Source organism: Corvus kubaryi, unplaced genomic scaffold (assembly GCF_017639235.1).
Source record: "Corvus kubaryi isolate FWS band 111438036 unplaced genomic scaffold, C.kubaryi_AGA036_p1.0 37284, whole genome shotgun sequence".
In the NCBI taxonomy this organism is placed as follows: domain Eukaryota; kingdom Metazoa; phylum Chordata; class Aves; order Passeriformes; family Corvidae; genus Corvus; species Corvus kubaryi.
The window spans coordinates 2,143,414-2,158,044 of NW_024581088.1; the positions used below are offsets into that span (position 1 = coordinate 2,143,414).

At 46.3% G+C, this 14,631-nt stretch overlaps 1 protein-coding gene across 2 annotated transcripts in view; it reads right to left on the reverse strand.

Annotated features, from left to right (window-relative positions):
- Nucleotides 1-13,951, reverse strand: part of AUTS2 (activator of transcription and developmental regulator AUTS2) — a 762,438-nt gene extending 748,487 nt beyond the window's left edge. The window contains exon 1 of one of the 2 annotated variants that reach the window (XM_042025870.1): nucleotides 13,445-13,951. In XM_042025870.1, the coding sequence (XP_041881804.1) occupies nucleotides 13,445-13,735 (291 nt within the window). In that variant the 5' untranslated portion in view covers nucleotides 13,736-13,951. The remainder of the gene's footprint in view (nucleotides 1-13,444) is intronic. The other variant, XM_042025871.1, reaches the window with a different exon arrangement.
- Nucleotides 13,952-14,631: the final 680 nt, after the last annotated feature.

The following is a 14,631-nucleotide window of genomic DNA, read 5'->3' on the forward strand; positions in this document are numbered from 1 at the left end:
TTGCTGACAGAGGCACTGCACACCTCCAACCACCCCAGAAAAGCCACACCTCAAACTGTGAAGGCAGAAAAAGAGGTAAAAGCTGAACAGATTGCCCTGCACTCGAAAAATGTATGGAGCTGTGCAGTGTAAAACGAACACAAAACAAATACACAAAATGTTCAGAATAGCAGCCCAGCATGGAGGACATAAAAAAACAGCCCTCAAATTTTCAAAGCCAATTTTGTGGGGTTTACATTCTGTGTATTTTTCCATATTGTAAATGCTATTTCCTGATGAGACTCCTTGAAAGTCTTGTCAGTGTGGATGGTGAGCCCTGACCAAGCCCTGCAGGCGATGCAGGTTGAGGTGGGACCATGGCCCTGGGGCAGAGCTGCAGCTCATATCATGTACAGTGGTACAAGAGACACCTCCTTTCCCATGTATTTGAAACGATTTTATATCAGATATTTTCAATAAATAAACAAACCCTTCCCTAACCTGTAACATAAACCAATACACTGCAGTGCAGCCTATCCCCACGAAAATGTGGTGACCCACACTCTAACACTGTAATCTAATCCTTGAACTAAAGACAGTTTAATGCCTTTACAAATCCATATGTTCTCTAATACCACCATTGCTGTCAGCAGACTACAGGAGCGCCTCTTTGAAGATGGAAGGAAAATGACAAAGCACATCATTGTGAAGGCAATTATATGCTGCAGTAACCATTTTACAATGGCCCATATGGGCTGTATTTCAACAACGCAATTTCCAAATCTGCCTTAGCAAACATATATCTCCGTCCCAATCCCAGGTAGATTTTGCAAAACAAAATAAGACTGCAGCCAGAACAAATCAAAAATATGGATAACAGATGTAAAAATATGCCAACAAGGACACCAGAGCAATTTTCTGTCAGAGTACCAAACAAAGAGAGCAGCCACAGCAGACCTCACGAGGCCATTCACAGCAAAGCTGCCCATTCAAGGGACTTAGAGACCCGGGTTTATCAGAAATCTGATTATACACTCGCGTGCTCTCCTATGCAGCTGCCCAATTCATTGCTGCAGCCACCAGCCCATCCACCTCCCCATCCACCTCCCCAGGGACCACAGGGCAGGGGAGCTGCAATCCCAGTTTAGAAGCTAAAATCAGACATGAACCAAGGCTGTGCACGCTTACTCCAAATCCTCTCTGACATCCAGGACCAGGGCCTAAATAAAGGAAAACAAGGGGAAAAAAAATAAAAACAAACCCACAAAAAAAACCTCTCTTGTCCTTTCCCTCGTGATAGCAGTTTCAGAGGCTTGCTCTGTTTATCTTGCTGCCTGAGCTCTGCTGTGGTAGCTGGGGCCACGCCACCACCCCAGCATCACCTCCAGCAGCCCCAGGGCTGCTCTCTGCCTGGTTCCTTAGGAAGCACAGAGCACTAAAACTGCAGCTCCAGCCCAAAATCTCTCCCCCCTGTTGATGGAGAAGCAGGAGCCCAGGCTGAGGAGCAGCCTTCACAGGGCAAAACTACGCAGAACTGTACTCTAGTGAGAAGGGGGTTCAATTGCACTTCTTTCCAGTAGTCCTCTGCAGTGGTTCATTGCTTTTGAAAGCTCTGGGATGGATACCAGTTTTGGGATATCTCTGTGCCAATGGCACAATTTTCTAGGGGCTCTGGGGCCACACACTGGCCCTACAGGCAGGATCCAGGCTGCAGGACACCAGTTGGACAGTCCTGCATATATTAGTAGCAGCAATAAAGACAGGAACAGACATGAGTATCTTTCTCCCAGAAGTGAAACAGTAATAAAAAATGCCTTAAGCTGCCTACTACAAAAATAGAAATGGTAAAGATGAAAATTTCCAAGTTCATTGCTAATTCATTAACAACAAACCGTCTGCATCAAATATCTTACATTTCAATGGCAAGGGCAGCAAGCAAAGGAACACAGGCACAGCATGGAGCAAAAAATCACCAATGCAAGGAAACATGGAACTGGGTATTCAGTAGCCAGGTCCTGCAAAGTGCCTGATCCAGTTCTTATCATTGTCAGCTCCTCAAAATGATCTAGTGAATCTGGGCAAAAGCGTTTCAAAGACTTTAATCCATGTGAAATATTACTTCCTGGAACCGGAAATTCAATCCCTAGCAATGAAAACAAAAGCACACTCATAAATGCACCTTTCAACTCAGCCAATGTAGCCATATTTAGGTTCATGCTCTCTCAAAAAAATCCTTTACTCATTAATATAGAGTAAACTTGAAATGATTGCTTTAATTGCAGTTAAAAAATTAATCATGTTTTGAGATAAATGCAGATAAAAGCATGTTTTACTAATTACCTTTTGAAGCTTCTGCTCATGAAAGATTAAAGGTGGAAGAAAAGTTGTTGAAATATTGAAGACAAAAATCCTACTATTTGAAATCACTTTGAAGCCATGTACCTCGTATGACTGATCCTTAACGTCCAGATGTACTAAAAAAGGAGTGTCTTTAATTCAGAAGGAATCTAACAAAGCATGCCCATTGGAGCTTTTATGCTATCAGCTCCCTGGAAATTGGTGCATTTAGCAGCTCCCCCTCCACAGAACTCCAGCCCACAGTGGGATTTTCTTCTGGCTCATCCCCGACTGGGACAAAAAACGTCAAGCCCAAATTCAAAACTGAGTTCAAGAATTTCGGGCTTCATTGAGCTCTCCAGATCTCCCATAGTATTAACCTACTTATAACTAGTTTTACATACCCAAGCAACCATCTGAGGAAACACCACCAAATCCACAAAAGGTAACACTTTTCCCACTCAGGGAGAAGGAGCTGGGGGCATGGACATCAGGGTTTTAACAGGAGGCCCTCATCACCAGCCACGGGGTTACTCACAAGCCACATGAAGACTTGTTTCTGTCCCCAGGCCACTTAAAGGAATGAAGGCTGTCTGGGGTGCAAATTACCCAAAAGCAAGGCCGGTATTTCCATTCACAGACCTGGAACTAACAAGGCAAATAATTCCCTTCCTGCTCCATACCACCAGCCTACTTGACATGAGCAGTTTGCAGACTGAGTGTTAATTAGGAGAGCAGATCTATTGACCGCAGGCTGAAATGGATGTCCACAACTCCACTGGAAACGTTTTAGGCTTCTGCAAATTGAAACAAGTTGAAAAATACTCTTAGGTAAAATTCCTAAGCAACGTTATCGCCATTTCACAGACCTAGTAGCAATGTCCATCAGATCTGAATTGGTGCAAAAGTATAAATTTTAGAAGTTTGCACCTGCAGCATGACGAACCAAAGCCTGTTGTTACAGGGCAGTTTTCAAAAGCATTGAACTGTGCTCAAAAGCTGCAGTGTCAATGTCAAGGACTCTTCAATGCTCTGGAGTTTCAAGAGTTAGGGCAGATCTCAAATGGGGCAGCTGACACCTCTTTGCTCAGGGAAGGGTCCCACTGTAAAGAACATTATTCGCGCTGTATTTCTCCTTGCCCCCTTCCCCTCACCCTGCAGCCTTTTACCCCTCTTCCCATCACAAAGCATAGGTGACACCAAGTTATTAAATTCTACCCTTGCTACAAACCTGAGCAGGGCTAGGTAAATGATTAAATAGTTGGGTTTTTCAAAACCACACATCAAGGAAATTTGCCAATGTCTTTTTATTTGCATATCTGGCAGACTGCCCCAGACAACTAATACATAAGTGACAGTGTACAGGTGTATTAGTTTAGAATTTGCCTTTAATCTAGAGGTGTCAATTTGCTTCTGTTTTAATTACATCCATCTTGATATGTTATTACAACCTCATGAAACTTCTTCATTATGTGAATGGCTATAAATACATACACATGACAAACAGTTGTTATAAATTTTCTGGTTCAGCAGTGGAGGCACAGTATCTTAGCCCACACATCATGTTCATTTAAAATTGCAGTTCTCCCTCTCCTCTCTACCCCACTCCATTCCCTTCCTTCTCTTTCTTTCATCCAACACCAAAATATTTTCCCCCTACATTTAATGGATTCTCTAATATTTACTAGTAGCAGCATCTCAATACAAATACTCTCAGCTTGGGGAGCTGTTTCAGCCCATGTGTGTCCTGGACTGCGCCTCTGTGAGACGTCTGTTTGTCATTAGGCAAATATAAGGAGATTGCACTGAGGCCTTATAAACATGCAAAGATCCACTTTTGTAGCTACATAATTCACTGAGTTTTTCAATACACATTCTGAGGTTGAAAACTTGGCTAATCCATCCACCAGATGTATCTTTATGATCCCAGAACTCATTAAAATTTACTTTTTTTGCCTTTTTTTTAAAGTCCAGCAGACTCAGCTGTTGAGCCACATTAATTGCATTTTTATTATTTTTTTTCCATAGTTAAAATGACTAATGCTAGTAGAGTCACTGCCTACAAGCACAATAGCCAGAAAGTAAAAATTACTAGGACTTTTAATCGTTCAGTAATATCCAAGTCCCATAAAATTAAGAGAGGCAATTTGGTCCTCTCAAAACAGACGGTTTTGATTTCCAGTATTTATTTTGAATTTTCTTTAAGGGGAGAAAAGAGAGGACAAAAGACACAAATTCACACCAAAAGATTCCATTCAAAGGTCAAAGTGTCCTTGACAGGCATTAAACCCCACAACACTAACAGAGCTACAACATAAATCGTCCCCAACAGCAGCACTTCTTCCATTGCCTTCTTACCACACAGACCCCTCAGAGGTCAAAACGACTTTCACTGCTTCAGCCCTCCATCAGTGCCCTCTCTGATGGATGTCACACCATGCCAGCCATTCCACACAATCTGGAACAAGCTGGAGAGCATGTGTCACCCAGCTCCTGCAAAAGCAGCACCTCCCAGCTCCTTCCCCTGGGCATTCTGCAAGCTGGGCAACAGATCCCAGTTTCTGGAGGACCCTTAGAAGACACTCATGGTACCCTCTGGAGGGATGTGGTGCTGAGCACCTGAATGTGCAGGAGACAAGAGGAAGGTGACACAAGCTGTCAGGAGCCAGGCGAAGAACAAAGCCCCGTTCCTGGCAACAAGTCAGGTCCTTTGGCCACCTCCCTACCATTCCAACCATCCCTGTAAGCAAGGAGCCAGGTCCTTTGGCCACCTATCCTCTATTCCTGCCTCCTGCAGAAGATGTCTAAAAAAAAAAAAAAATTAAGCAGATTCTCAGACTGAAAGGTCTCGGGTCACTTAGGACTTCCAGAGAGAAAATAAACAAAAATCAGTGCCAAGAGCAATCATCACCATGTTTGTAACTCATCTCAGTCTCAGAAATAGGAAATGGAGTGCAAACAACAAAACATGGGCTGTCAGAACCTGCCAGGAGGGAGGAGTTTCACCACACAGGTTTCGTACCCAGGCCCACTGCTCTCCTGTACCCAGCAGCCATCCAGCTGTGGCCCTGGAGATGTCTGTGGCAACAATTTCTGCCTCACTGGTTCCTCTTCACGGGCAAAGGAATTAAAATGCCCGTACTACGCCAGGAAGGTGAGCTAGGAGCAGCTGGAGGACACTCTAGAGCAACCTGCAAGAGGGTCCCCAAGGATGGGTCGCCTGGGACACGGTAACCCAAACCCGCACCTAGGGAAAAAGGCAAGGGTGGCTGTGGATTTCACTGACAGGTAAGCAAGTATCTGCACCAGGTATTATCACTGTTACACACTCTCCTCTAAAACATTGCTCCTCTCACTGGCAGCCCATGACAGAGAAAGGCTTCTCACAAACTTTCATGAATTTGGTCTGGATCTGATCACTACTTAATTTGAGAGAGTAAAACACATTTTAAAGTCTGATACAACTGTTAGCATTACTCCACAACACACGAGTACCTCTTCAGAATTTCAGCCACCCAAAAGTTAATCTAACCTAGAACCTCCTGGTGCCTTACCTCTATCTGCTTCTGGTGTTCACTGTCATCCTCCACCATCCACAAACCTGCTCCAGATTGCTTCACACAAATGATACTCAGCACAGGGCTTGTCCCAAGGGCTGAAAATGCTTGCCTCTTTTCATGAACTCATCCAACAAAGGATAAGTCCAGGCTTGTGTCTGGATGGGGAGGATAGATTGACAGTAGTTTTATTCCCAAATCATTAAGTCCCCTTTGGTACCAAATAGAAGCATGAAAAGAGACAATTTGTAAGAGCACTGATTGTAGAGGAGAAGAAACTTCCACTTCAGGAAGCTGGCAAACACATGTCAGACAGATTAAAGGGTGCCCATTCCTGGAGAGAACACCAAATGGAACTCCTGCGTGGCTGTAACTATTCCTACGTGGAACTGGGATATTAATCGTATCAGTAATATTTGCAGCAGCCAGCATTACACAACCAGAAGTTCAGCCAGTCAGGAACTTGGGCACATCAGATATCAGCACAGCTCTGCACATCTCCCATGCATTTGTCTCAGGACTTTTTAAAAACAGCAGGACTGAGATGCACACCAAATGCCAAGTGAATCCACATGGAGCATATGCACCATGATCAAATTAAACCTCATGGGCAAAAATCTCACAAACAGAACAGTATGTGCAAGGCCAAGGGATATTCCACTTCTTTTCCTGACTTATTCCACCACTCCTGCACAGAGGATGACAGAACCAAAACTCCTGCCTATAGTATTTACCAGACTAAAGACATAACCTTTTGGTTAAAACCTTCTCTCTCCACCACATGAGTGTGTGAACTTCAGCAGCAGTGTTGCCAAGATACAAGGAGAAAAATCTCAAGACATTAAGGTAACACACTATTTAAAGGCAAATAGTACAGCAGAGCTGAGCTGGGGATCTGACAAATTGCCACTGCACGTTCTGCTGTTACAGCAAAACAAATCCCTACCGGCATCAGCCATTCCTCTTTACTTACAAAGTGGATTTTCATATCCATTTTACAACAAAGGAGTTTAGAGGACTATGATGTTCTGAAGTGGTCTTCACCATGGCTTGGCATCGAGTCAAAACAACAACAAACTGACTATACAAAAAATGCACGCAGCTGGTAATTTGTGGCACATACAGAGCCAAACCCCAACAAGAACACAAGATACTGAACTGATAAATTATAAGGATGATGTACAAAAAGACAGCGAAATGTTGGAAGCAATTTTCTCTTGCAGCACCAAGGCAACACTGCAGTTCAAGTGCAGGGAAACTGAGAGTTAAACATTTCCACATTTCTGCCTGCAACTTCCTAACTCCATTACCTTTTTATTAATTGCATTTGAGACTTCACTAAACTTGAGCTTGAGCTATTTTTAAAACCTATCTGACTCAACTTATTGTTGCTAAGAACAAAGATTAAACTTCTAATTTAGCTGCAGATAATTACAAGGCTGCAGGTCAGACCCCCAGTGTAACGTGGTAGGGTGTCCCAGTCAAACTGATAGGAACAGCGTTCAAAAAAAACCCCAAAAAACAATAGTAGCAGAGATGGGGGAAAGACGGGATCATCTTCAGTGAGAGAGGAATCTTTCTGCCTTCCTCCCAGCTGAAGTTACCAGGATTAATGACTCCTTAAGTAGAGACAGATTTGGTCGAGTGTCTCCCCTTGGTACTGACAGCGGGGCTCTCACCCAGGAGCATTTTCATACACAGCAATGGATCTTTCCTGAAACTTCCACTTTTGGTAACAACATCCCCCTCCAGTTCTCAGTGTTCCTATACAGCTCCTGCTATTTCTCTATTGATCTCAGTGTTGTAAGTCAATCTTTCAATTACTCAGTCCCTTGATGTCTTTCTGACGATTTTTTTTTTGCCTTTCCCTAATGATCATTTTCCTTCCAAGTCCCTGATCCTTTGCCCTTATTTTATAAATCATAGAATCATATAATTGTTTAGGTTGGAAAAGACCTCTAAGATCAGACAGTCCAACCATTAACTCAGCACTGCCAGCCCCACCACTAACCATGTGTCCAAGTGCCACATCTACATTTCTTTTAACTCCCTCCAGGGATGGTGACTCCACCACTGCCCAGGACTTTACACTCCTTCATCCCAGCTGAGGCCCCAGATATTTAATGAGAAAGGGCTTACTTACTCCTCCAAATAGCATGAAAAAAAGATGCCAAGATAAGGGAGGATAAGGGTGTCTTTTGTCTTTTGATATGCAGCATATTTCTCATTAATGCTAATCTTAAAGAGCGGTGCTAGTGGAGATTAATTGAATCACATTCATCTAAAAGAACTTGTGCTTATAGTTTAAACTCTTCCTTCTTCAACTCAAGGCCACTGTGCCTCCTACTACCACCTATGGGAATGGCAAAAATCCTCACCTTCATTACATGGTTACCTTCAGGAGCTTAAAAGGATATTTATGCAACAATCTCAATAGTCGGTCATTATCTGCCCAAAGAGACAGCTTCAGCTCTCCAACAGCTACTGAAATCAGCGGGAGTTAGGAGTGCCTCACCTCCCAGAAAGGTACCAGGCTTTTCAAAGTAATTTTAAAGTATTTTTAAAGTATTCAGGTACCCAAATGATAGCAACATATGTTTCAAACATCACCTTAGACAGTCCTTTTGTGGAATATGCATCCTGCTGTTTTCAGTCCCACTTTCAGTTTGAATTGCTGTTTTTTCAGGTCTGGTCACTGAGGTTTTCATCAAGATATTCAGCTGCTCTGTCAAGGTTATCTCAAAATTCGATCTCAGGTCAGTTTACTGTTTCCTCTAAATACACAGTTAAAATAATAAACGCATCACTTCGTACGATATCCCAGTGTCACACAAAGCTTAATGCCTCTCCTCATCCCCAGGTATCTTCATTTAGTTACTCCCTTCTTTTCTCTGCTGGTCTAAATCTGCGGACTTGCATGTGCAAACAGAGACTGGGACAAACACCTAAGCATCTAAGCAGTCAATAAACACAGGAAGGGCCACCAAGATTTGCTGACAGCACTAAACAAACACCTGATGTTATGATGCTGCTGTGGTAAGGCAGGAAGATCCTTTTGAAATACGAGGGGATAGAGAAAAGGCAGAACAAACTTGCTGAAATCTCAAAGAATTTAAGCAAACAGGCTAATCAGGCCAGCTAGGAGACTGGTGAGAAGAGAATGATTTGGGGAGGAAAAGCACACAGCAAGCCAGCCATTCTAGTGTCCAGCTCAAAGCTTCTGCTGTCACACAGCCAAGCTATTTCTATTTTCAGTGGGCCATGCCCAGAGATGAGTATCACACACCAGTTATTAAAGCAAATTCCTGCATTCAGATGCATACACAGAGCCACACTGTCAGTGCACACAGACACACAACTGAGACCACAGGATCTACAAAACCTTCCTGCTACTTGCACATTTTTTTGGTAGTATCTCTATTTTAAAGCCCAGATCAGCTGCTAAGCTTTACTCCATCTAGTCTCATACTATCTGTGCAATACGTAAAAATGCTGTAGCTAACATCTGCCTAAACCACACAAACACCGTGGAACAATTGCTTAAAAATTATTTACACTAGGTGGATGGAATCATCTGACACAGAATTTGAAGCTCATTAAACAGCTGCTTGACAAATATTTGTCAGCATTTCTCATTTGTAATTAATTATATTGGGCTTTACCTGACGATAATTTAGCATGGTCTCAAAACAGACTAATGCCTGTGTGCTGAACAGAAATTAGCACAGCAAAAGCACGGTGAGAAATTGTGACAGTTTTATGAAACAAGAATTCCCATTTAAATGCAAGTCCCCCGCTTCCCACCCCACTTCTATCTGAGCTTTATAAATATCTGTGTCCCATTTCAGGCTTGTCAGATGAGCTGCCTGAGTTGAAGCTAAACAAACATCTGCAGAAAAAACTCATTACCTTACTCAGTGTTCAGAAAACCTGAAACCAACTGCTTACTCCATAGGGATGGTCAGAGCTGACTCAGGAAACATAAAGTACTTCCCAGGCTTTAAGCCATCTTAACATTCAAGTCAGATTTCCTTTCTCATCACAGCAAACCATCTTCACCATGGCACGTCAAGAGCCATGTCACGTCAGTCTCCTGCCCAGACACCTCCGCACCAAGGGGTAGGAGAGAGACAAACATCCTCCTGAAATCTCACCTCACCAGAGAGCTCTGCCAGACGCCTCCTTGCCAGCACTGCCAGAGTACATCATGGAGAAAGTCACTCCAAGGGATTGATTTATCACATTCTGAGAAATGACCTTTCCCTGTCAAACCGGTGTCTAAAATGCCCACCTGGGTTTGAAGAACCTCTCATGCTATTACTGCTGGTAACAAACACACCAGCAGTGCAGCACAAGCTACTCCAAGCTGGGAAAAGCAGTCAGCTCGACAAGCCACCACTCACACTAACATAGGTACAGAGTGTCTGCACCTTCCTCCTTTCCCAGGCTGGGACATTTGGAGAGGTCAAGGCAGCAACATGTGAGGAACTGCTCTGGAGTGAACCACAGAGCTTGCTGCTGTCAGCCCAAGGCCACTTGCAGGAAAATCTGGTCAATCAGATCAAGTCGTACGACCACATCTCAGCTGCTTTACTACAGATTAAGGGCTGGTTTCTGAAGGTCGAGGCTCCAAAATGCTCCCCAGAGTAGGGGACAGGCCCATACTGCACACAGCTACAGTCAGGTCTTGCAAGGCCAGGCAAGGATCAGTCCAGCCATATCTGCGAAGACACTGGAATTGCTCAATTCCTCCATGAAGGAAATAATCCACAATGAGATCCCACTGTCTCCATTTAACTCCCTCTTCCTCTGTATTCCCCACACAAACATTAGAGACATCAAGGTATGGGGGGGCCATAAATGCAGAGATAGATAATCACAATTTACACTTGAGAAGTATGAGAAGGCTACTGACACCTGGACAGAAAAGCAGTGGGAGCTGGTTAAAGTTTTGCTTCAAGGGATGGGAACTTTTATCAACATAACCATAACAGATTGGATGACTCCTCCTGAAGTTACAGCAGCATGGGATCTGTGTTCTTGTGCAGCACCTGTGCCCCTTTGCCATCTACGAGCTTCTCACAACCTGGTATTTCGCACAGGTTGGGCTTTTTCAGTCACCCCAACCAACAAAAAGCATTTAGTACAAGACAGGTGAAATCAAGCTGCATGAAAGTTCTTGCTCCTTTTTTTTGCATCCTCACACCCAGCCAACCCACACCCCTCCAGCTGCAAGCATGTCCCCAGAAGCAGAGAGCTCAGCCTTGACCCTCCACGGCAGCTGTCCCCACCTGCATGAGCCACCATCCACCTGTGCCCCCTCTTCTGAACTGTGGGCTTAGATCCTGCAGTGGGTGAAGATGTTCTGCATTTTCCCTCTCACAGATTTTCACACCAAGCAGACAAAATACTGTCTCTGCACCCTTTCAGCTGTGCTAAGCCTGAGGAAGTGCTGAAGTTCAAGCACAAAGCATGGGCTGGCAAAGTCTTGTCTACATTCTGGGCATGAGTGTCTTCTATAACCTGGGGAAAATCTCCATGGCCTCCGACAAGCTGGGGGCAGACCCACAGCATGAGATGTATGAATACCAGGACATGTCTCCACAGCACCCAAAGCTTCTTGACCCAACTCAAACACATTCACACCTAAACATCTCACAAAAGCTGAAGTATCTCTCTCTACCAGCCACTCACAACCTCCTCACCAACACCAGAATTACAACAAAAACTTCAGGCTGCTACATGCAACACACAGAGTAATTCCTGCCACGCTGGGCTTGTGCCTTAGACACCTTCATCTCCCTCTGATCTTCAGAAACAAGTTTCTCAACATACATACGGAGCTGCAGGAAAAAGCACCTAACAACGATTTTGTGACATTATTTCTTAACGCAGCATGAAATCGTTAGGTCAAAATGTGCCACCTATCACATGAACATTAAAAGTATGTCAAGTCTCAGTGTGCAAGCTATTGTTTTATCTGAATGTGATACTAGCTGGCAGAACTGGGTAATGTATCTGTGCTCCTTTTTAGTGATACAGGATTACAAGAGAATGCAAGTAGTAGCCATGCTTGGCTTGGCAAAGAGAAGAGAACACAGCAATTATTTTCAAGTTGAAAATAAATAAGAAGCACAATAAAGACATTTTCTAAAATGCCCTACCAAGTTCTAAACTTGCTCTTCATTTCCTCTCCAAAAAGGACTACAGCCAAATTCTCGAGTCTGTATTCCCATAAAACCCTTAAAGACACAAACTGGGGCTTTGTTTGAGGAAAACCAGAATTTTGTTCGGAACAGAAGCATACAAATCTCACTCCTGACAATAAACATGTATTCACACTTTTGGTCTCTCCGGTTTGAGCAGGGCACTTGTGGATGGGCTCACCAGGTGAGAAACGGTGGATAAATTGAGTCTGGACATTACCTCAGCATTTGTTCCTTATTTCTTACATGCATCTAACACCAACCATGTGGAGGTTTGTTGGAGTGAACAAATCCTCCCTTAATTACACCAGAGTAAGTTCTGTTGGAGGCACAGTGTAGATGGATACAGGTGTAACCAAGGACAAAATCTGGCCACAAATCAAAAAACAAAACAAAACAAAAAACCCGAAAATGCCACTAAGTATTCCTGGCTAAATATTTAAACAGCTTAAAAGCTACACCGATTTTTTTTTTTTTTTAAACAATCAGCTTCACCTCTGCATTTATTCTGACAGTTCATCATCGTCCCAGTTGTGACTCCAGTGCACGTAAACCCAAATAAATCTGCTTTTCACTACAGCAAACTTCTCCTGGTCAGAACTTACAAACAAAGCCCTTCAAACACACGGGCTGGAGGTTCCCTTCCATGGCAGCATCACCACCACGACCCTGGCCGGGCTGACAGCGGTTCCACGGTCGCGAGTGGGTGGGTGGAGAGAACACGGAAAGGCGAGGCCGGGCCGGGCGGAGGGAAGCGACGCCCGGGAAGCCCCGCACGGCTTCGCCTCCCTCCGCCCGGCCCGGCCTCGGCTCTCCCACCCTCTTCGTTCGCACTGGGGGATGGCTAGAGCCGCCCACCGCGGGGCCCACTCGTGACATGCCAGCAGGGAGCGCGACAGGCCGGGCGCCCCCCGCCCGCAGCAGCACCACGAGCCGGGAGAAACACGCGCGGCCGCCCCCCCCGCGGCCCCGCGGACACGAGTGGGCGGCCCCGCCGGGCCACGGCGGCGCGAGAAAAGTTTGATCCGTGGGAGGGGAGGGGAAGCGCCGCCGGGGGACCGCGCACAACTCCCCGCTCCCCGCGCGGGGGGATGCGGGCCGGGGGGATGGCCCCAGCCCCGCCGCCGCCGCCCGCCGGGAGCGGCGCGCCGGGCTGCAGGTGTCGGCGGCAGGAGGGAGAAGGGAGGGTAGCGGGGCACCCCGGGGACGGGGAGGGGGCGGCGGGACCGCCCCCGCGGGCACCCCCGGCGGGCCGGCCCGGGGACCGGGGTCAGGGGCGGAGGGGTGTCCGGGGGGGGCGCCGCGGGGGCTCCCCCGCCGCTGCCCCCACACAATGAGGCGCACACAAAGCGCCGCCGCTCCTACCTCCAGCGCCTCGAAAGTGACGAAGCTGGACATCGCGAAACCGTCGATAATGTCCTCTTCGGCCGAGGAGGACTCCCGCCGCTTCCTCCGGGGGGGCCGCGGCCGGGACGGCGGCGGGGGCCCATTGTCTTCCTTCTCCGAGCCCGAGGAGGAGAGCGCGGCGGCCCCGGGGCCGGCGGCCCCGCCGGCAGCACAGCCGCGCCGCCCGCCTTTGGCTCGCCGCTCCCGGTCGCGCTGGGACCGCGATCGCCGCTTCTTCCGAAGCCCGTTGCATCGCGCCGGGCCATCCATGTCTCTCGCCGGCTCTCCCTCTCGCTCTCGTCCCCCCCCGCCCCACCGCAGCCACAAATCCGGCTCCCCCGGCGGAATAACGGGGGAGGGAGGGAGGGAGAGAGGGAAGGAGAAAGGGAGGGAGGAGAGGACAGCAAGGGGGTGGGGGGGATGAAAGAATCCGAGTGCGGTTCCACCACCACCAGCAGCAAGCACCAAATGTAAGAGATTCCTATAAGCGAGCCAAGGAAAGTAATGGCTGATCTCAGGTCGCCTTTGTAAAAAAAAAAAAAAAAAAAAAAAAAAAAAAAAAACCGGAGAGAAAGGGGGAAAAAAAAGCCTCACCAAGCAGGCAATAAATCAGAATAGCGGAATGCTTTGATCAAGGGGCTGGGAGGGCGAGGATCTTCGAGAGAGAGGAAAAAAGGCTGAGAAGAAGGGGGGAAAAATAAAGAAAGGAGACCCGCTGGAAGGAGGGAGCTCAGAGTATTTCCTTGCACAAAATTTATTTTCTTTCTTCCTTTCCTCCCCAACTAAAAGAAGTTCCGGGGGGGGGAAAAATATATATGTAGATGTACGGAACTCCCTTTCTGTCTGCGTGTGTGTGTGTGTGCAGGGAAGGGTGCAGCCTTCCCCTCCCCACCAACACGCACTCCTCTCCCCCTCCTCCTTTATCTCCCTGGATCAAACACAATAATAATAATAATAATAACGATGCATCCAGATGCAATTTTCTCAGGCACCGACCAGGGATGGACTCGGGAGTGGAGATCAGATCCCAGCCCGGCCCCTCCAAAAACAAAACCAAACAATAAAAAAGAAAAAAAAAAGAAAAAAAAAGAAAAAAAAAGAAAAAGAGAAAAAGGGGAGGAAAAAGAGCCCCAAAACACGCCCACCCACCCCAGCTATTAATACGG